This window comes from Megascapheus bottae, chromosome 27 (assembly GCF_031878675.1).
Source record: "Megascapheus bottae isolate mThoBot1 chromosome 27, mThoBot2.hap1, whole genome shotgun sequence".
Taxonomy (NCBI): Eukaryota; Metazoa; Chordata; class Mammalia; order Rodentia; family Geomyidae; genus Megascapheus; species Megascapheus bottae.
In genome coordinates this window covers 2,944,689-2,966,776 of record NC_143535.1, presented here as the reverse complement: position 1 = coordinate 2,966,776, position 22,088 = coordinate 2,944,689, and the positions used below count along the sequence as shown (strand labels likewise).

General features: G+C 50.9%; 1 protein-coding gene across 1 annotated transcript in view; it reads left to right on the top strand.

Moving 5' to 3' along the window:
• The first annotated feature begins 1,075 nt into the window (after positions 1 to 1,075).
• Ubash3b (ubiquitin associated and SH3 domain containing B) overlaps positions 1,076 to 22,088 on the top strand; it is a 68,774-nt gene continuing 47,761 nt past the window's right edge. Inside the window, exon 1 of the mRNA XM_090319296.1 lies at positions 1,076 to 1,200. Within this exon, the coding sequence (XP_090175422.1) occupies positions 1,076 to 1,200 (125 nt within the window). The remainder of the gene's footprint in view (positions 1,201 to 22,088) is intronic.

Below are 22,088 nucleotides of genomic sequence, written 5' to 3'. Positions count from 1 at the left end.
GGGTTCGATTCCTCGGTACCACATACACACACAAAAAAAGCCAAAAGTGGTGCTGTGGTTGGTGCTGTGGTTCGAGCAAAAGAAGCTCAAGTGCAGCGCCAGGCCCCAGGACTGGGGGGTGAAGGGGCTCCTCTCGTCCTTGCTGTTATCAGTGGATAAGCGGTCTGGCCTGTCCCTTCGCTTCTACCGAGGGAGAGAGACACACTTCCCCTTCCACCCCCGGGTGGTTAAATGGAGACGGAGTCTGGTGGACTTTCCTGCCGAGGCTGGCTTTGAACCTGAGTCCTCAGATCTCTGCCTCCTGGATTAGCTAGGACGGCAGGTGTGAGAGCCGGGAGCCTGGCCCCGGTGGGAGCCGCTCGACCCGACCCTGCGGGTTGGTGCAGCCGTGCCAGCCTTCCATGCCAGCCTTCCCGGGCTGCTCAGCCTCCTGCTTCCTTTCCTTCTGCTGACCTGAGCTCGGACCTCTCTTCCTCCTCCACTGGCCCTCAGCTCTTCCTCCCTCCTCCTTCTCTCCCCTCCCCTCCTTCCTTCTCCCCGCCACACCCGGCTTCCCCCCAAAGGTGAGAGGCCCCCCTTTTCCCGCAGTGCTGCCCAGTCCCTGGCCGCAGTGACCTCCAGAGGTCAACGGGTAAGACCCCCCCCCGCAACCCCGCCATGAGCCCGTGAGGCTCACCAGGGACCGCGTGGCCCCGGAGTGCTGCCGCGCCGGCCGGTGGGCACCCCGGGGCGGGTGGACGGGTGGAGGGGTGGAGGGGTGCGGCCCCTTTAAGAGGGGGGCGGGGCCCGGCGCGCAGGCCCCGCCCCCGGGCGCCTTTTCCTTTTTGATCCATTCAAAAATTACTCATCGCGGATTCCGGGAGGCTCGGCGCGCGCGCGGCGGCGGCGGAGGGCGCGGGGCCGGGGCCCGGCTGGCGGACGGCGGGGCCGCAGCAGCAGCCCGCACGCGTCGGGCTCGGGGGCCCCTCGGGAAGCGCCGCCGCCTCCGCCCCCCGGGCAGCTCGGGGCGCGGCCCCCGCGGCCATGGCCCGCCGCTGAGCCCCGCTCCGCGCGGCCGCCCCAGCGCCCGGCCGGCATGGCCGCGCGCGAGGAGCTGTACAGCAGAGTCGCGCCGCGGAGGAGCCGCCAGCGCCCCGGCACCGTCAAGCACGGCTCCGCCCTGGACGTGCTGCTCTCCATGGGCTTTCCCCGGGCCCGCGCGTAAGTGGACGCCGGACACCCCCCCCCCCCCGCCCCGCGCGCGGCTCCGCGCCGGCTCGCCCGCCTCCCCGCGCCGGCCGCCCGCCCTCCACCCGGGGGGGACGCGTCCGCGGGGGCGCGGGGTTGGGGCCCGGGGTGGGGGAGGCCGGGCGCACCGGACGGGAGCCCAGGTGGGCGCCCGGCGCCCCGCGGGCGGGTGGAGCGAAGCGGCTCTCCGGCGCGCGCCGGGGTCTCTGGAGCGGCGTCCGGGGGAGGCGGGGTCCCCGGAGGACTCGGGCGTCGGTGCCACCCGAGATCGGGGCCGCCGGGGAAGCCACCGGGAGGTCCGAGGAAGGGCGAAGGCGAGCGGGGCCAGCTCCGGAGGCGGTGCTCGGTCCGGCCTCGGGCCGCGAGTGTCGCCGCGCTCCGGGGCGGCGAGGAGGAGAGCGAGCGAGCTCTTGGGGACCAGGGTCCCCGGCAGGGTGCGGGTGCGCAGCGTGGAGAGGGGGCGCGAGCCGTCTGTCTTCTCCCTCTCCGAGGCCGGGCGAGGGAAGGGCGGAGCGGGGGGCGCAGGTGTCTGCGCAGCCCGCCGTGGCTAGGCCGGGTCGCCCCCGCCCCGGGACCCGCGCGCTGGCGGCCCGCGCCAGGCCCAGCCTCCTGCCAGTGACATCACCTCCCCGCCGGGGTCGTGGACGGCCTCTGCCCTCCGCCCTGACCAGCCCCCTCGATCCTTCACGACCTGGTCACAGCCTTGCTGTTTGTAGAAATGCAGCTACGGGCCTTGCGCTCCCCCGTGGTTTCCACTGCAGCCCTGGCTGCACGTCTGGCGTCTGGGTGGTTAATGGACTTTTCCGGCCTGGAACCTCAGCCTCCCGAGTCCCTCGCTAGAATGACAGGCACAAACCACCGGTGCCCGGCCCTCGCTTCTGCCTTGAATTAGCACGCTCATTTGGTATTTCGCCCAGGCTGCAGGGCTGGAGTGCTGTGTGACTTCCCAGAAAGGGGGCGTCCATTCTGGATGCCCAGAAGCGCAGGGAGCAGGTGAGGTGGGCTGAAGATGGCCCTGGGCAGAGCTCCTGAGCACTTCAGGAAGGGAGGATAGGCAGCTCGCATAGTCCCAGGCCTCTGTCTTTTCTGAAATGAGGTCAAGTTTAAGAACTTAAATTGCTTAATTCCAGGAAGAAATAACTTCTCTGGACTGGAGAGGCTGCTGTCTTCCTATGCAGTGGGCCTGGCGGGGTCTTGTCCTCCTGTGGGCTATGGAGTCCAGGTCCTCACCGCTGAGTGTAAGGGTCTCACTTTGCATCGTTCTTTTCCTGAGACCTCTTGGTAGTGCTTACCGAGTTCTTACTACTTCTTAGTCCAGGCGTTGATTTCACCTCTGCAATCCACATAGCACACAGTGTGCCTCTTTTGTGAGTAGGAAAGCTTGATGTTTGTGGTGGAGAACTTACATAACTCACTTAAGGTCGCTTAGTAACTCGTGAAGTTGGGATTTAAACCCAGACTATGGGCGCCGCACATTTAGAACCAAGATGTGTCTGAGTCACTATGGAGAGAAATGCTCAGGGCTGTTCCTAGCACACAGTGGGCCGCGTGTACGCATCCACTACTGTAACAAACGATGACACTCTGAGTGGCTCATGATCTCATAACCCTAGAGCCCAGACATTCAAGATCAGTGTCTCTGGGCTGAAATCAAGGTGTCTAGCCCGGCGTGGTGGCTCTTGGCTGTAGTCCTAACTACTGAGGATGGAAGGGTCAAGACGTCCAAGGCCGGCCAGGTAAAAAGCCCCTGAGTCAGCCTCCCTCTCATCCCAACCGACAACCAAGCTGGTGTGGTGGCATGGCTCCTGTCATCTCAGCTGTGGCAGGAAGCCTAACTAAGTGGTCATAGTCCCGCAGGTCTGGGCAAAAAGGATGGCTGCATTAGAAAATAACTGAAGCAAAGAAAGTCTAGGAGGTGGCTCAGCTGCTAGAGCACTAGCACTAGACTCTGAGTTCAAATCCCAGTGTAGTCTATATATAAAGTATGAATATGTAATATATTGTATATTATAAATTATATTATATGTATATATTACTATATGTTATATATGTATTATGTACAGTACATATACCTATGTAGTACATATATATTATAAATCACAGAGCCTGATATTTGCTAGGTAGTTTTGTTCTTGTTTCTCTCTTTTTTTCTTGAGCTAGAATCCCACTAAAGCCCAGGCTAGATTTGAGCTATTATTTAATTGCTTCATCTTTCCCAGTGCTGGGATTACCAGCCTGCATCATTATATTCATTTCTTTTCTCCTGCTCCCTTTTTTGTTTTTGCTTTTTGTTGATGGTGGTGGTGGGAGTTGTTGTTGTTTTCATTCTGATAGGTTCTCACTATCTGGTGTAGGCCAGCCTTGAACTCATGCGCCTCCTATCTCAGTGTCTGCACTGCTAGGATTGGTAGCATGTTCCCTCCACATCTGGTTTTACTTAAAAACAAAACAAAAAAGTAAAAATCTTTCCTTGCAGCTTTCTGAAGTGTGTAGAGCCCGTGGTTATCTGCAGTGGCCCCGCTCCTCAGAGGCTCAGCAGAAGCGGGTGCTCCTATCTCACTGTAACTGGGACACTTTGATCAGCCTTCCTTCTGCCCTCCCTTCTCCCTAGCCTCCCCGACTCCGATAAGCTCCTTTCGACGCCCAGCTTCTGTGAGATCAGCTGTTTGCAGATGCCTCCTGTGTGAGGTCATGCAATCCTCGTCTGTCTGTGCTGGCTTGTTTCACTTAACACAACCATCGATCTCGCTCCTTTCGTTTCGTCTGTGTTCACAGGTGACAAGCTTTGTTAATTTTTTCTTAGAACTGACTTGTATTCTACCCTGTTAAATGTTCCTATGCCTGCGCTTAGGGCCTGCTTGGGTGATGGAGAGTAGTGGTCCCATCTCAGAATGCTTAGTCACACCTGCAAAGGTCTCTCTTCACCATGTGAATCACTTTCATAGATTACAGGGACAAGGGCGTGGCTAGTGTTGGGGGACTGTTTAGACTCTAGATACTGGCCCTTCTTACCAAAGAGAAGGTTTAGTGGGGTGGAGATTGGATTTTTCCCTTTCTTTTATTTGTTTATTTTCCTGGTGCTGGGGCTCGAACTCAAGACCTGCACATGCTAGACGAGCATTCTGGCACCCCTGGCCTCCTCTGTCTTCTTTTCATCTTGCCTGGAAGGTGATGAGGCTCTTGTGATCTAGTTCAGCCCCCTGAGTGGGCTGAATCTTTCTTCCACTCTTCTTAGCTTCATTTTTCCATGCAAGAGGCCTTTTGTGGTCCTCTACTTCTTCATCCCTGCACTCAGTAAGGAGAGGGCTTCCAGCTTCCTTTTAAAGACTTGAGAAGGGCATCAGGCAGGGAGGAGAAGAATATTCCTTTCTTACACCTGGGGGTGTGAGCCTGGAGGTCAAAACAAGGTCAGGATGCAGAACAGGATGGAGCCTATGTCCAGAGTGGAGGACAAGGTGGCACTGCTACAGGAAGGGATGGACCGATGTTTGGAACTTGGCCTTCATAATGAGGCAGCAGCCCCTGGCTCTGGATTTCCCATGGGGATGCAAGAAGAGACATTGCCAGATACTGGTACTGGTGCCAGGTACTGGTGAGCTCTGAGGATTGCAGTTTGAAGCCAGCCCAGGCAGCAAAAGGCTGGAAGTGGAGCTGTAGCTCAAGCGATAGAGCTCTTGAGCAAAGAAGCTCAGGGACAGCACCTAGGCCCCAAGTTCAAGCCTCAGGAATCAGCACAGGATCTGGGTAGCTGGGAAGAGGACAGCCCAGGATAAGGCTCAGCTCTGGTTCCAACCTGTGCCATCCAGCCTAGCCATCTTGACAAAGCCCTTGAAGCCCCCGTAGGGCCTCCTCTCCGGAGGCCTCTCAGGGTAGCAGGCATAGTAAGTGCATGCTTGTCAAGTGCCTGGCAAACCTGAGCCCTCCTCTAACTCTCCAGTCCAGGGAAGATCACAAGCAGGACCCCTAGGGTCTGGCCTCTCCAGCTCCTCACTTCTCTGGAGCTGGGAGCTGACCCCTCGCTTTTTGATCCCTGAGAGAACTTGGGTCAAACTTCAAAACTGCTGCACCCCAATTTGCATGAAGAAGAGGATGGAAAAGCGAAGAGACAGACAGGTAGGCGGGAAGATGGATGGATGGATGGATGAATGAAATGAATGAATGAATGATGTGTGCCACAGATCCAGCAGAAAGGAAACTGTCAAGGGGTTCGAACAGCCTTTCCCTTCCCCTCGACTGCGGTGCTCATTAACATGGTTGTGAGCCAAAAATCGCTCGGAATAGAAGTGTAGCTTCCCTCTAGGCCCCAGAAGCTGGAGAAAAAAAGAGAAAGGTGCAAGGAGCCTGTGGCCAGGCCCCAGGAAGAAGCAGCCTCAGAGGCCTCGCACCTGCCTGAGGCCTGGGCAGGCCACACAGGAACTCTTGACAGGTGCTGCCCATGCCATGTGGGTACCAGCATCCCCTGCTGCCCCCTGCAGCTTTGGGGGAACAGACGCTCACATTTCTCTAGCTGGGGGCCAACTGGGGCCCTGGCACACATCACTGGATCTATCGAGGGGCCCTCGCTGGCCCAACCTTGACTTGCTTTTTATTTTGTTTTAAGGCCACTGTGGCCCGAACTTCCTTTAGCTCCTGCAGATGGCTTTCCTGGGATTCTTAATGTTTGAGAAAAGCCATTAGAATAATCTTGGAGGCTGTGGGGGTGTAGCTCAGTGGTAGAGCACTTGCCTGGCGTGCATGAGGCCCAGGGTTCAACTCTAGCACACTGTCTTTCCTCTTCATCATCCCACCACCATCATTCTCATCATCATCAAACGATAATTACAATAACCACAAGAAGGAAAGTGTCGGGGGTCAGTTGGTGCTTGAAGCTTTTATTGAAAGAGATACTAGGGTTTGAGCCTGGGGCCTTGTACTGGCCAGGCAAGGGGCTCTATCATTCGAGCCACTCCAGAGCCCTTCATGCTTTTATTCTCCTCATCCTTCCAAATAGGGTCTCGCCTAGTATAAGACTGGACTGACTCTCCTGTCTACATGTCCTGCATGCCCGTGGTACCTGACATACATTGTCACATATATTGTGACATAGGCACTCACGGCCGTTGTGGCTTACCTGCCACAGCCTTGAATCTTGATCTTCCCGATCTCGGCCTCCTGGGATTCCTGATGCTCAAAGCTTTTAGGTCTTCCACTGAACCCCTTTTCTGCAGTGTGTTGGTAAGTTCAGGTGCATGACAGAACCAGTCCTGTTCACCTAAGAGGCTCTGCAAAGAAAACAGAGGGAAATGGATAAGGAAAGACTTGGAGAAATTAAACCTGGAAGCTGGAGACTGGATACTATTTTGGTGTTATTATCCTTCACTGGACGGAGCACAGGAGACGGGGGGGGCGGTGGTGTGAAGTGGACGGTGTTTGTTTCGGCTGGCAGTGTTTGAGCCATGTCTAGTTAAGAAACAAGGTGGTGGCAGAGGGAAATTGCTGGAATGAGTGCCCGTGACTTGGCTTTGGACACAGCTATTATCCATGCCTCACTGCCCAAAGAGAAAGGCAGCTCAAAGCTGGCTCTGCCCAGAGCAGCCCAGAAGCCACCTGCAGAGCCATGGATGAGGGTATCTGGTTTCTCTGGCTTTCTCTAGCTTACCTGTTGGTGGACACTGGAGCCCCTGAAAGCACCCAAGTCCTGATGGTGGCATAAGCCAGGTTTCTGAGGATCCCTGGAGATGGGAACTACAAAGCCAGCCCACATAGGTGGGCAGGGCAAGGAAGCCTGTATTCCATGAGCTGGAACTGTGTCTCTTCTGTGCAACACTTATGTGCATGGAATGCTGTCCTGAAGTCTGAAAGTGGCTGTCATAAGCACTGAATGTCTCTGTGCACAGCATGCATGCCTCGTTATGAACGGAGGAGACCCGAGGCTCTAAAGGGTGCCAGAACTTGGCCGTGATCACATAGTTGCTGTCAGTGTGTGGAGTGTGTATGTGCGTGTGTGTGTGTGTGTGTGTGTGTGTGTGTGTGTGTGTGTGTGTAGGGGGGCTTATTGCCGTAAGATCTTCAGGCTAAAACTGCAAGTGAAATGAATGATCTAGTTACATTAGAGCTCCCAGTTGGAAAGGAAAGACACCTATAATCCTAGCTACTCAGAAGGCTGAAAGCCAGAGTCTCTCAATTCAAAGCCAGCCCAGGCAGAAAAGTCCAAGAGACTTGAAAAAAAAAAAAAAAAAGCAGAGATGTAGCTGTGGCTCAAGTGGTAGGATGCCAACTGAACAAGCTTGAGGCTGTGATTTCAAACTGGAAAAGCATGTAAAAGAAGGAGGGGAGGGGAGGGAGAGGAGCCTTAGCATGCTCTCTTACACTTAAACCTGCCTAAAGACAGATGTGTGCCTGTGTGAACAACATACCCATTGTCCCCGGGAATTTTCCTGTGTCCCTTTGCCACCCACCCCCTCTCCACTCTTTGTCACTACGGACTGGTTGGCATCTTCTAGGCTTGCATCGATGCAGCATCGTGCAGGCTGCACTCTGGTAATACTGGGTTCTTTCCTTCAGCATAGCACTTTTGATTCTGTGTATTTCAGCCTTCTGTCTCCTTCAGTTGACCTTAGGCTATCTGAATGTGCCAGGGGCATATGACCCCCTGTGCACAGCTTCCAGGAAATTCCCTGTTATGCCCTAATTTCTAATAATACCTTAGGTATTTAGACCACTTTTAAAGGTGGTAAAGCAGATTCACTCTCAAGTCCCAGGCACTAAACATGAGATGAGAGAAGGAGGTTCTGAAGATTCCACACCAAGGTGATGGAAGAGCATCTCCTGTGCATTTGGTGCCAGGGCAGGGAGGACAAGACAGGAGCAGAACCAGTGCTGGCCTAGCTAGCTGTCATGGATGGCTGAGTCTGTGGAGTCAAAGGGGGTACCATCTGCCTGACTTCTGATGACTCTCAGATAGAAAAATAATATCACACTTGAGTCCTGGTGTGTGTGTATGTGTGTGTGTGTGTGTGTGTGTGTGTGTGTGTGAGTGACAGTGTGACAGACAGACAGACAGAGAGAAGCCTCTCTGCCCTGTGGTGGACATAGCATCAAGCAGGGTCAATGCCAGAAACCATGTCTGTGGTCTTCCTGGGAACAGAAAGCGCCTTTTTCACAGGAAGATTCCCTTGAGTCTTCTGGGAGAACCTTGCTACTTCTCTGAGGTGATCCTGAGCCAGGCTCTCACGACATGATGGGGTGTTTGCTTCCATGCCTGTGCCTTTTCACTTCCGGAACACCTGCCTTGTTTGCCTTGGTTTGGTTTTCTATGGCGTGTTATTGTCGGCTCCGGTTCTGCTGCCTTTCAGGAGAGCCCTTCAGGATTGTTGAAATGCGAGAGAGAAAACCAAATGAAAAGGGAGAAAGATAGGCAGCAATTATGGCGATGGGTGTCCATGAGTAAGCATGCATTAGAATAATTCCCAAATTGGTGCCTAATGTGCTTTCATGCAAAATACAAGTGAGTTCAAACAGAGAGGGGGGGAGGGAGAGGGAGAGGGAGGGAGGACCCCTGAGCTCTGGGTACACGTTTTCCTCCCATCACCTCTTGGAGGAAGCCACTCTCTGGCCTTGGCCTTGTATACTCACTTGCTGTGTGTGCGACACTTACTGTCCTTCTGGAAGCATAAACATTCTTCTGCCTGGCCCTAGGCCGTTCCCACACCAAGCGGGAAACTGAGAGATGACAGCCTCGGAGGTCACTGTAGCTTGCCGTGTGTCCAGGGGGAGCTGGCAGCACAGCCAGCCAGAGACAGCCCCATGTTTCCTCTGGATTGATGTTTGGCTGGAGGAAATTTCGTCCCTAGACCGGGTAGCAATTGTTGAGAATCCTCCCTCAGCGATCACTGTGCCCCGTTCAAGAATTCTACAACCTTGAACGCTACCAAGGGCTCCCTCCTCCTTCCTCCCCCTCGCCCCCCGTGAATCGACCCTATAACACAGGCCATAGTCAAATTGCAGAAGCATTAAAAACCATAAAAAATAACTCTTCTGCTCTGCATATAAGGTGTATATGAAACATGAATGAACTCACCTCCAGGGTACTGCAATGTGATTTTGCAAATATTATAACATATAAAGAAATTTCAAATCTGAGACACTTCTGGTTCCAAGCATTATGGACGAGGGAATCCTGGAACTGCACACACAAGTCTAAGTAAATAAGTTGGGAAAGTAAGTGACTAAAACAACCTTCAGCAATAAGAAGCTCAGAAGAACTTAGCTGTGGCTGGGTGCTGGTGGTTTATTCCTGTAATCCTAGCTACACAGGAGGCTGCGGTCAGCCTTGGAAGAAAAGTTAGCTAGACCTCATCTCCAAAATAACCAAGGAGAAACTGGAATGAAGGTGTCCCTGAGTTCAAACCCCAGTTCTGAAAAAAGAAGAAAAGGAAAGGAAAATGGCTACAATTGTGACTATAGCCTAGATGATCAAACACTCTTTAAAAAATAATTTAATAAGCCCAGCAAATGGAATGAGTTTTTAAAGATCCAATAGCTTATGTGAGGTTGAACCAGAGCCTGTAATTGCCCCCTCACTAATCTAGACCACCATTTCTTTTATCCCACATCATACTACTTCTGGGAATTCCAGGCTCAAAGAAATAAATTTCTACCAAGGTTTGGCTGTGTTTTCTGGAAATAGGAGCTGATGAGCTGTCTGCATTAGCCCTTCCCCCTTCGTGATGTTTCTCTAGCTTGTCTTCTCCTTTTGCTTCCCTTCCCATGCTGGATATTTGTTTGTACCTCAGCTCTAGCCACAGACCAGCTTCAGTGGTTGCCCCTAAGGAGGCTGGGTGGGGAAGAGGCTCTCTGCTCCAGCGAACGTGCAAGAAGATGTTGGGTGAGATTCGTCTACAGTCGTTTCAATCACTCACTCAAAGACTGAGTTCAGGTCTTGCCTCTGTCATTCTGAGGGTGTGTGTGTGTGTGTGTGTGTGTGTGTGTGTGTGTGTACATGTACCGATACCAGAGGTTGCATTCAGAGCTTTTCTCTCCATTATTATTATTTTTCACTCACTCACTGCCAGCACTTACCATGTCTCTGGCCCTGCGTTTTTGCCGGCTAATGAGAGATGAGTATCTCTCAGACTTTTCTGCTGAGGTGACTTAGAGCCTCCATCTTCAGCTCTCAGACTCCAGAGCAGCTAAGACTTACAAGCATGTGCCACGGGTACCTGGCTGAGGATGTGGTTTTGGCTGAGTTATTTCTAAAGGTTGGGTGAATCAGAATGAGAATGTTAGCCATTGCTGGGTCCCAGGAACTGAGGGATCTCCCCCAGACTCTGTGAGCTGTTACTCCGGGGTGGTGCTGTCTCCCATTGTTACAGAGGCTCACCTGGTCATAGGAAGGCCCAGATGTAGGACTCCCCCCACCCTGCGCCCTGAAGTGAGGTCCATCAAAATGGAGACTTCTGTCTGGACATCTCAGTGCTCACTGGGTCTCTCTTAGGAAGTGCGGCGTGAGTCATCCAGCTTTCACCCTTGGCCTTTGTGAAATGTGAGCACACTTGTGAAATGCAGTGCAGATGTCACAGGGATGTGGAGGAGTTTCATTTGCTGCTATGACAAAGTACCCCAAATGCATTGCTGTAAGCCAACGCAGTTTATTCTCTTGTAATTCAGAGGTCAGGTACCTCTACTCAGTGCGACAGGCCAGTGTGAAGTCACCATAAGAAGGCCTTCTTCTCTGCTTCCTCCCCAGGAAGGCAACATCTACCTGAGTTGAGTTTCTTGAGGTAGCTGGGATATCCTGCACCTGCCACTGGGCCCAGTCTTCGGATGAGAAGGTGTCTTACAAACCTCTGCCCAGGTTGGCCTCAAACTAGAATGTTTCCACTTAGCCTCTCTAAGATTTATAGGTGTGAGCTACTGGGCCTGAATTGACTTGTTTTTGGTTTTGTTTTTGTTTTTGGTGAGGGAAACAAGAAAGGAAAATGTTGGAACTCAGGGCCTCACATTTTGCCTAGCAAGCACTCTACCAGTTGAGCCACCTCCTTAGCTCTCTTTTGCTCTAGTTATTGTTCAGGTTGGGGCCTACTTTTTTGGCGGGGGGGGGTGAGAAGGGGAGCTGGAGATGACGGGGCTTGAACTCGGGACTAGGTCTCTGTCCCTGAGCTTATTCCACTTAAGGCCCAGGGCCACTTCCAGCTTTTTCTAAGAAGTCGATTGGAGATGAGAGACTTGCCTGGCCAAGCTGGCTTTGAACTGTGATCCTCAGATCTCAGCCTCCTGAGTAGCTGGATGACAGGCGTGAGCCACGGTGCCTGAACAGGGTCTGCGTTTTTGCCCTGATGGTACCTACCCTCTCTGAGTATGACTTTCCTACCCAAGATTTTCCATATGCCATTCTGGAATGACCCATGCAGTTAAAGGCTTGTAAATGAATCCAGCTTAGGTCCTCAGGTGTATAGGACCTATTCAGGAGACTGAGATCTGAGGATCATGGTGCAGAGACAATGGGTAGGAACGTTGGTGAGACTCTTATTTCCAGTTATCCACCAAAAATCCAGAGGTGGAGCTGTGGCTTACGTGAAAGAATGCTAGCATTGAGTGAAAAGGCTAAGGGACGGCACCCAGGTTCTGAGTTCAGGACCCAGTAGTGAGGCACGCGTGCGCGCACGCACACACACACACACACACACGCACACACACGGGAGATATATGCCTCTTACTTCCCTTATACATGTGGGTGCAGCTGTGTGCATACATAGTGTTGAGAATTGAGCCCAGCCTTGTTTCTTACGCGTGCTAAATAAGCACATGCTGTACTACTGAGCTACATTCCCCACCCATTTCGTCATCTTCTATGTACCACCCAATGTACCAGCACCTTCCAAACCCTGTCCTTCCCAGCTGCAAACCGAGGTGGCCCTGGTAGTGAGGAACTGGCCACTGGAAGCGTTCATGCCAGGAGCACTGGGAACAAGGGCAGAGCTGTTTCCTAACTCCAGTCCCCCCCTCCCCAGCCCCGAAGTCTTTTCATTAGTCCTGGGATTTGGGTGCCTGGGTTTTTCTCTGTGCTGGTTTATTTTCCTTCCTGGATCACAGCTTTAAACTCACGCGTGGCGCTCTAGCACCCTAACTGGCAAATAAATGTTCCTGGCAAGGCAGCCCGGCTGCTGTTCCCTGTGTTCAGCGAGCACAGTGCAGGGAAATGCTTGCAGCGCGGTGCTGAGTGTTTAGTCTGTTCCTCTGTGCTCACCGTGAGGCGCGAACCTGCCGAGTCCCAGGGTTCAGGTCCCAGCTCCCATCAACTGAGACCTGAAGAGAAACTCAGATGTCACAGGGTGAGGTCAGAGTCTCTGTTCTGTTTGTGGAGACCGCAGGGTCTGAGAACTTAGTGGGCTGTGAGGTGGACGTTGTGGCATGGGCCCTCTGATCCATCCTAGGGCTCAGAGGGTGGTTTATTTCTGTCTTGCTCATCCATGCAATGGAATTCTAAGTTGCAGGAACGAGCCAAACATAGTTTAGGTTCATGGGCCCTGGGGGGAAAACAGACCAGGAAAATTGCAGCATTAGGAAATATCCTACTATTCAGAACAGCAGTCACAAAGCAAGGGGGCACATGCTGAAATGAGGGGTGCTTGTTTTCTCCAATTTTCAAAGGACTGCTCTTGACCAGCAGGGAATTCAGAACGTGTGTGTGTGTGCGTGTGCGTGTGCGTGTGTGTGCGCGTGTGTCTGTCCACACACGTGGGTATGCCGGGCCAGCAGATTGTCTGCACCCCATGTGTGCCACCTTTCAGATCACACTGCCACAGTTGGCTGGTGGCTTGTCAGTCTTGACTACTCAAGGGCTCTGTGCTCCCTGACAATGTGGCAGAGACAACGCACCTCTGTCTCGGAGAGCTTTAAAACGTTCCCTTGCAGGAAACTGAAATCCGTCCGCTTACCCATGAAGGCAGGTGGTCTCTGTCAGTTTCAGCTGATAAAAAGAAATAATTCTGTTTCTGTCCTCAGCGTTCACAGGTCACCTTCTCACTAATCAGGGGGCCAGAGAGGAGAGATGGAGAGAAATACCTTTATCTTCCCTCTCTCCTTTCCCCTCCCCCCATTTCCCATCTTTTGGACTGTGGGTCAGGGTTTAGTCTTTGAACTTTAAGGAGACACAGCACAGTTCCCCTAGCAGTTCCCGACATCAGTGAGCTCCAGAGAGAAAGCAGATGTGGAGGGAATGGTGGGAAGGCAGTACTGAAGGAAGCATGCCTCCGAGAGCCCACCCTCCCTGCTGCCAGAGGTGGTCCTGGCAGCCCTTTTTTCCATCGTGGCTGAGCTCCGCCCACATCTGGCCGTCAGCCCAGCCACACCACTGTTCTGCACAAGGATTTCTGCAGCTGAGCAAGCAGCATTTGTCTCCTTCCCTAGGCGCAAACTAGAGGAAGCCGGCTTTTGTCACACCCAGGCTTTGAGCAGTGGCCACCGTCTCAGCAGTGTGTGGCTGGACCCTTCCGCAGCTCCAGTTTCTTTGTGAAAAAAAATGTTTGTATTTCAAAGACAACAGTTCATCTGTTACTGCTGTAGCCACCACCACTCACAGGAAAATCTCAGAACATCAACTTGTGGATATTTTCCAAATGAATTTTCTTTTTCTTTCTTTTTTTTTTTTTTTTAATGGTTGTCTGGAATCAGCAAAAAAGCCTGCCATGATTTGCCTTGGTGAGCACAGGGCTGGTGATTTTGCTATGTCCATACAGGAGGATATCCGCCAAGGCAGTTTGCGGGGGGAGGGGGGGGTGTGGAATACCAAGAATACCCAGGCGTTTGTTTGGTGACTTCATGGCTCCCTGGGGTTGCATAAGCAAAGCTATCCAAAGGCCATCTTCATGATGGGATCAGAGGAGGGCATGGGCCAGGCGGAGGAAGGTCAGGGATGCATCCAGAAGGTGGATACGAACACTGGAGCTTTTCAGGCCTGCACCTGTTTCCCACAACATAGCCTTGGATATGTCAGACGTCACCTCCCCAGCCAAGCCCCTCACCTGTAGAATGGTGTCAGAAGTACCTGCTGGACAGAGGTTTGGGTGACTAAAGGAGATTCTTCATAAAGCACCATGACTGGCACCCGTACACACGCACACAAAAGACTATGATTTCTCCTCGCTCTTGTTTTCTGGACTACTCCCTACTCACACGCCATGTTTTACGCATCATGGTCATCTTGAGTGCCTTGGGCATAGTGTTTACACCCTTAGTACACGAACATGACTCTGTGCAGGTCCACAGATGCTCAGAGAAGACAGAGGACAGCCCCGCTTGCAGCACTTTTCCAGTGGTCCTGATCTCAGCCATGCCAGAAGGAATTGAATACGAAGCTTTCACTTAAGACTACTTATAGTACAAACTGCTTTTGGCAACTTACTAAACAGACACATTTGAGCTTCTGGTTCCATCCAACTTGAATAGTTTTTACTCTCTCATTTCTGATCAGGAAGAAGGTTAGCCTTAATGAGGTTTTCCAAAGGGTATCAAGCCACTGTGTGTGTATGTGTGATATATTTCTGAGCTGCTGCCTGGGTCATATTTGATACCATAGTGACACCAGAGCAGTACCCTGGGTAAACTTCATGGCCTTTGGTTTCCTGTCTGTCCAGAAGACACAGCAAGCAGCTGGAAGTGGCACTGTGGCTCCAGGGGTAAGGTGGTAGCCTTGAGCTGAAGAGCTCAGGGACAATGCCCAGGCCCAGAGTTCAAGCCCCACAACCAACAAAAAAAATGGAAGGAGGGAGGAAAAGGAAGGAAGGAAAGGAAAGGAAAGGAAAGGAAAGGAAAGGAAAGGAGGTAGGCAAGCATGCAGACAGCCCACTGGTGGAGGAGGCACAAGACTGTTGATTGACACATCTCCTTATCTTGTTTTCACATCGGTAACAGCATGATTTCTGGTTCAGAGCAAGTGTGGGTGGGGGCTCCTCCTGCCCAGCTCTGAGCTGGCTGTTAGAATAACAGGGTGGTTTATTGCATTGTTTTTTCAGTAAAGATCAGGCCACCAGGAGCCAATGGCTCTCATGGAGTCCATAATTTGTTCCTAGCAAAGAAAACCCAATACAGCTCTTTTAGGAATTCGTTACTGATCCCTGGCATGGCCATTTGATCTTGAGTAAGAACTGAGGGGGAAATTTGAATTGTGTTTGAGCGAGAGCATGAGGTGGCCCCCCAACCATTTAAATCATAGTCTCAAACCAGACAATTGGACTTTTCCAACCACGCACTAAAAAGATGGTGGCAGGAGATTGGTCACTTACAATCAACTTACATTTTCCAGCACAGAGAGCACTTTTTTCCCCCTGCAGAGGCTTTTGACCTATGATTTTTTTCATATGAAAAATGGAAGAGGGACATATGAAGAAATTTGCAAGCCAAGTCCTGTGCTTTATGGCTAAAGACAGAGGGAACTGGAATGATAAATTCTGGGTTCCCGCCCCTTCCTGCAGCTACCTCCCCTCACCCTTGTTCCTGCCTTCTTATCCAAGTTCAACCGCCCGTCAGCAACTTCAGGAAAGAGGGCTTAAAAGGCCTTGATAGCCAATGCTTATGAGAACTATGCATGTAAAATGACTAGGAAGGGAGTCATGTTGTTCAATATCCCAGCATCGCTTACAGCAACTTAGAGACAGAATGAGGTTTTCTTGATGGACCAGACACTGTAAGGGGTTCATGTGGGTATGCTCAGGTCAGCTCTGGAGACACCTTGTCTCACCTCCAGCTAAGCAATGACAGCCCAGGAGCAAAGGGGAAGAAACTGCATGTTAAGTAAGTGGTAGAGCAGGGTTATGAATGCAGCCAGTCCAGACTGACCCCTGCATCTTACTGCCGAGGAAGCCAGCATGGCAGCATGGTGGTTCTGTCCCACACTGATCAAGGGCAGGGCTGGGTCTCAGCACCTGCATGCAACAAGTAGGAGGGAGTGGCTTATGAGAACACAGAAAAATAGGCCGAGGCAAAGCTGTGGGAGAGGAAGAAGAGATTGCTTTGGTAGTGGAAACCATGCATGCACACGCACACACACAAGATGGGGTGTGAAATATGTACCTGTGGGAACATTAGGGCACCCTGGGTACCAGGTGAGGGGCGTACTTTATTTCCACAATGGCCAGGTTCTAAAGCTCCTTCCCAAACCTGTGATGCCCCCATGAACTTCCACACCCAGACACCCTAGGAGTGTCATTTCACCTGCAGTTGTGAACATGTGTCATGCATAAAAACCACACACAGGGGTGAGCTCCACATCACTTGGTCCCCGACAAGACCTCAGGGATGTAGGAAACAGAAGGATGGCACATATCTATTGGTTACGTGCTACCTTGTTACAGAGGCGAAGACTGAGAGGCTTAACGCAAGAAGCTAGTTCATTTAATGTTTCCCAGCTAATGGTGCCACATCAGGATACAGCTGTGGCTTTCTCCCCAGGGTTCACACTTGCTCTGTTTTATTGTGGGTCACCCTCTGCATCTCCGGATAAAACTGTATGACCCCTGACTCGCAAGAACTGACCACAGAAAAACCTGGCAGAAGGAATCAAGGGAGCAGGGTCTGGGGCCAAGTCTGAACAGCAGTCTCAGTGTTCCTGGTATTTCCTTCTCCGGTCTCCTGTAAGATTCTGGGGATAAAGGCATAGGCCATCCACATTATGTGAGACTATTGAGCAGTATGCCAATGTCATTTAATGTTGGAAATCGATCAAAGAAGAGCTATTCAGAGAGCAGCAGCAGAACAAATGGCAGTGCTGTGACCACCAGCCTTGTGCACCTAGAAGTGCTCCGAGGCCAGGTGTGCAATGAGAGAGGTCAGGTGCAAGTGTTCTGGGAGCTGCTCATTGGAGATGAGTATGCTCATGTAGCTGCTGGGGTGAGGAAGACATCACAGCCTTGAGGGGTCTTTGCGCAGACTTGGTTCAAGTCTTTCAACCCAGGGACCAGTGAGTGGTTTAACTGTGAATGCTTTGCTCCCCCTGTGTGTTAGGCCATAGAATCAAGTTCATTGAGAACAGAAATTTACCAGGTGCCAGAGGTGAGGGCGCCTTCATGTTACCCCACACTCAGGAGATCGAGGTAGGAGGATTGTGAGTTCAAGGTCAGCCTGGTTTACAGAGCAAGATCCTATCTTAACAACATGCAAACATAAAAGGTGGCTGGAAATAAAGGTAGTGATAGAGTACATGCAGAAGACCCTGGCTTGACACCCAGCACCATCAAATCAAGACCATTAATTCATCATCATCATCATCACCATCATCACCATCATCACCATCATCATCATCTCTAGCTGCCAAGTCTAGAATTTTATTAAGCATTAGAGGTTAGTGGGTTCATTTAACTATTTCTCTGTTGGTTGTTTGATGGGGCTTGTGCTTGCTGGTTCAGTACACTATCACTTGAACCATACCCCCAGCTCTTCAAGCTTGTTTAATTTTTAGATAGAATCTCCTAATTTTGCCATAGCCAGATTCAAATGCCGGTCCTCCTACCTCTCCTCTGCCTCCTTGTTGTCTCGATTACAGACCTGTGACACCATGCCTGGTCCTTAACATTTCTTTTCTAAATATCACTACATCCTTTTTTAATCTGAGTTTTAGAACCTCTCTTGTTTACACCAGAACATCCCGGAGTACATTGAGCAGAAAGCCAGGATTGCCAGTGTGGGCGGGAATGCTATTCCCACATCAGTGTCCTCTGACCCAGCCCGGGTGAACTTAGGGCATGGAAGGATGCTCAGAGTTACAGGAACTCCACAGAAAGGTCAAACATCTCCTCACAGAAGAAAATGGTGCTCTGGGTGATAGTTTCTGTTTTATAGGAAACATTCTCAAGGCCCCAGTATTCTAATCCTATCAAGCCTTTGGCCGATGCTAATTTGCATGGTTTCTGATTCTGCCCCATCTGCTTCAGATTGCAATGTGTCTTTGTTTCAGGGCATTGGCAAGATGTAGTTTTTCTTGGGAGAGTCCAAGGATGTTATTGATTTGTGCAGGGGTCACAAGGAGAGAGGCAGGTGGGTATAGTGTGGGTTTTTTTCACTGTGGGCTGCAGCCTTGGGTCCCTTGGACTAATTAGCATAAAGTGCAATATGTCAAGTGTTCCTGGCTATAAGGCAAGGGGAGAAATTACACAGCATGGAAATAAAGTTGCTGTGCTGTAGAAGAGAGACACCTCTAGGGGTACCTTCTGCTGGTCAGCCTTTTGGGAGGGGGGGTCATACTCACAGTTTCTGATGTGCATATGGCTTTCTAAAATGTGCTTTTCTTCCCTCCTGACACCTACCTTGAGGTGCTGGGTGATGTGAATGTCTGCTCAGCGACACATATTCCTTCCTTACACCGACCCAGATTACTGAGGCATGCATTCAGAGACCCTGTGTGTGCACATGCATGCTCGTATTGGCTTGAACTCGGGGCTTGGCCATTGTTCCTTAGCTTATTAATTGATTGATTGATTGATTGATTGGCAATCCTGGGCCTTTGAGCTGAGGACCTTGTGCTTTCAGTTGCTCTGCCACTTGAGCAACACTTCCATTAAAAGCTTGAGTTCTTCATTTCATTCATAGATTCAGAAGTAGGATTTAGGTTTTTAAAAAGTAAACCCATCTCCTGTTGGTGTTGTGTGTGTGTGTGTTTGTTTGTGTCTTGTTGTTTTGAGACAGGGTCTCCCTACATGGCTCTAGCTTCAGCCTCCCCAAGGAATGCGATTGCAGACATGCACTACCACACTTGTAGAAAATAGAGTTGAGAGTTCCATCCTCAGCCATGTAACTTCTACCTTCTATTATGTGAGTTGTGAAAAGGCCTTCCTAGGGCTTGTTTGCACATCTGGCTGTCCATGAGGAAGGCTCCCCACCCCGGAGACCTGGAGTTGCTGTGGCTTTATTGCTGACCATTGTGGTGTTAAGCCACAGAGTGTACGTTCTGCATTTTGTGCCAGCACCCTGGATACAGGGTTCACTTGGAGCTACTTCACGAGTGCATATATAACAGGAAAGGGGCTCAAAGAAAGCCTTTAGAATAATGAGTTGGAGGCATGTCACTGTCCTGATGGTGGAATGTAAAAAGGAGTGGAAGGCTTTCAAAAGAACTGTGTTGATAGATGCTTATAGAAGCTTTTAGTTAGAAAGGAATATCACCAAGTGGAATGTGTGTGCATGTGCAGAACATAATAATTTGCAGTGTGGGGTGGTTCACATACTGAAAAGGCAGAGACTTCAAAGATTCACTTTTGAGATTAGAGTATTTTTTGCATATACTGGGCAGTTTGGCCTTCTCTAAATCCAGGTGTGCTATGGGCTGTGTTCTCCAGTCTTGACTTCTGTCCTGAATTCTGTCCAAGTTGTTGTTATTAATCTACAATGAAATTAGTAAAGAGGAGTACTGGGAGACATTACCAGATGATCACTGAGTAGAAGTTTACTGTATTTTGAGATTATAGCCTTCCTATTTGGGGGATATGAAGATATTGTTAATGAATGCAATTGGAAGGAGAGATTCTGCTCTCTCACTGAGAAAAAGTGAACAGAACCATATGACCCAAACTTACCCCACTAGCTCCTGTTTTCAAATAACTGGGCCAACTGGTCTACCAGCTCCTGGTGAGCCATCAGCCCCTCTCCAGAACAGAATTTACAATCCTTCTCTGCAAGCTTTCCCAGTGTTTTCATTCTCCCCCAATAGGCAATTGTGAGACTTTTCTGACCTATTCCCTCTCTGCTTAATGCATTCCTCCTCAGATAAACTATTTCATGCCTCCCAGTCTCTCTGAGCTTGTGTGTGCGCGTGTTGGGTAGGAAAGCATTATAAGAAAGAGACTCCTGTTTTCTAGTAGAACTGACACTTTTTCTAAAGTTTGGGCAAGCCACAGGGTCTCCTCACACCTTTATTTGGCCATTTTGAAATAGGAACCCTAATGCTGTCTCTGATGTCCCTCTGACCACACACCCCTCACAAGCTTATAGTGGGGACAGGGAGTGAAAGCAAATGCCAAGGTTCATTATGCCAAGGTTCATCATTGGCCACCTCCAGCCAAGTTCTCCAAACACCAATACCTATACCAAAACCACCCCATAAAACGTGCCAGGACACAAAGACCCTGCATGGGCAACCCACCACTTCTCCTTGGTCTGAAGCCCAGTTGGAAATTGTCATGCCAGCTTATTTTCCCCCCTCCTTGCATTGCTGTTCATCATCAGCTAATTTAGGATATTTGGGGGGAGGTGGGCAGAAGGGAGGAGGGACCGACTTTTCTGGAAACGAGGGAGTGATTTGTAGCATCTGTCCCTTCTTTTTATAATTGAATCTGTTCTTCTCAGAGACAAGAACAAGTGCCAGAGTCAGCAGTGGGATTCAGCTGTGTACATTGTGAAGGCCCTGCGAGATGAATTTGTGGGCACTGTAAGGATGCAGATTGTACAGAAACCAGATGGCCAAATTGTCCTCCATGTCCTTCCGAGGAAGTTGGCCCATAGGAAGCTGTGGGGGGGAGGGGAGAAGTCGCTCACTGTCAGCTTCTCAGGAGCTTAGCAGGTAGAGCCTTCCCAAGAGCCACAGCTGGGGCTCTCTAGGGCTGGGGGTGCAAGGAGAAGGTTCATCAATGCCAGCAAAGTTGCATAGGAGAAACAAGCTCTGCTATTTTAGGCCAGAAGAAAAGATACTATAGGTTTTTACCACCCCCCAATAAATGTTTGTGGAGCTGAATGTGATTTGAACACAGTGTTTACATATATTGACATAGCACATGGTACTCCATAAATCTGTATGTATTCTGGCAATAAAATTCCTCGAGGATTGCTAGACTCTCTGGAGTCAGAGGAAGAAGAGGAGGGGGTGCTCTCTCCTTTGCCTCCTCTGTCTTTGGCTCCTCTAGATGATTGTTTCCGGCCTGGTGGTGCAGGGGTATGGTCCTCTTCTCACCCCAACCCCAGGGATGAGCTCTGCCCCACAGTCCCACCAGCCACCATGTCAGCATAATGGGCCTGTGGTCAGCCTGTGAGATTTCCTGGTAGTAGGCAGCGGAGTAGAGAGGGACGATCTGTGGTCTCCACCACCAGCATTAGGCTGTGGCCACAGATTACTAGAGGGCTGGGGAAATGGAGGGCGGCTATAATTAGCCTCCCTGGTGGGGACTGACGTTCAGCCGAGGGGAGAGGGGGTGCTTTCCATGATGTCAGTGCAGGTGCTTTTAGCTGACCAGAGCTGCTATTTCCCCAGTAACTGCTGTGGTGGGGGAGGGCTTAGGGTGGCGGGGTGAGGGTCAACTACCAGCAGATGGCTTCCTGTCCCTTCCCCCAGCCTCCCACACCAGGCTTTAAGCACACCCAGGAAAGGAATTTAAACATTTAGACATAGCGCCATGGCTAGCTCTCCACACCTACAATCCCAGCACATGGAGACCCTGAGTTCCACACACACCAACCCACGAGACACAGAGAAACCCTGTCTTCAAAATATGAATGGCTGCCCGACACCTGGCATGCTAGCTACTTAGGAGATCTGAGATCTGGGGATCACTGTTCAAAACCAGCCCAAGCAGGAAATTCCATGAGACTTTTATCTCCAATTAACTAGCAAAACACTGGAAGTGAAGATGTGACTCAAGTGGTAGAGTTTCAGCCTTAAGAGAAGTGTCAACCTTCAGCTCAGGGACTGAATTCAGTCCTCAGTACTGGCACTAAAACAAAACAACTAAAGGGCTGGAGATAACTCCATGGTAGAATGCTGGCCTGGCAGGCCCCAGGCATTAAGATTATTCAGGTGGGGTGTCCTTGCTTACTGCTGGGAGGACTTGTGCAAGTCCACACTATTCTCAGATCTGTGTTGAAACTCCCGCTCAGCCACCTGGCACATGATAGATGTTCAA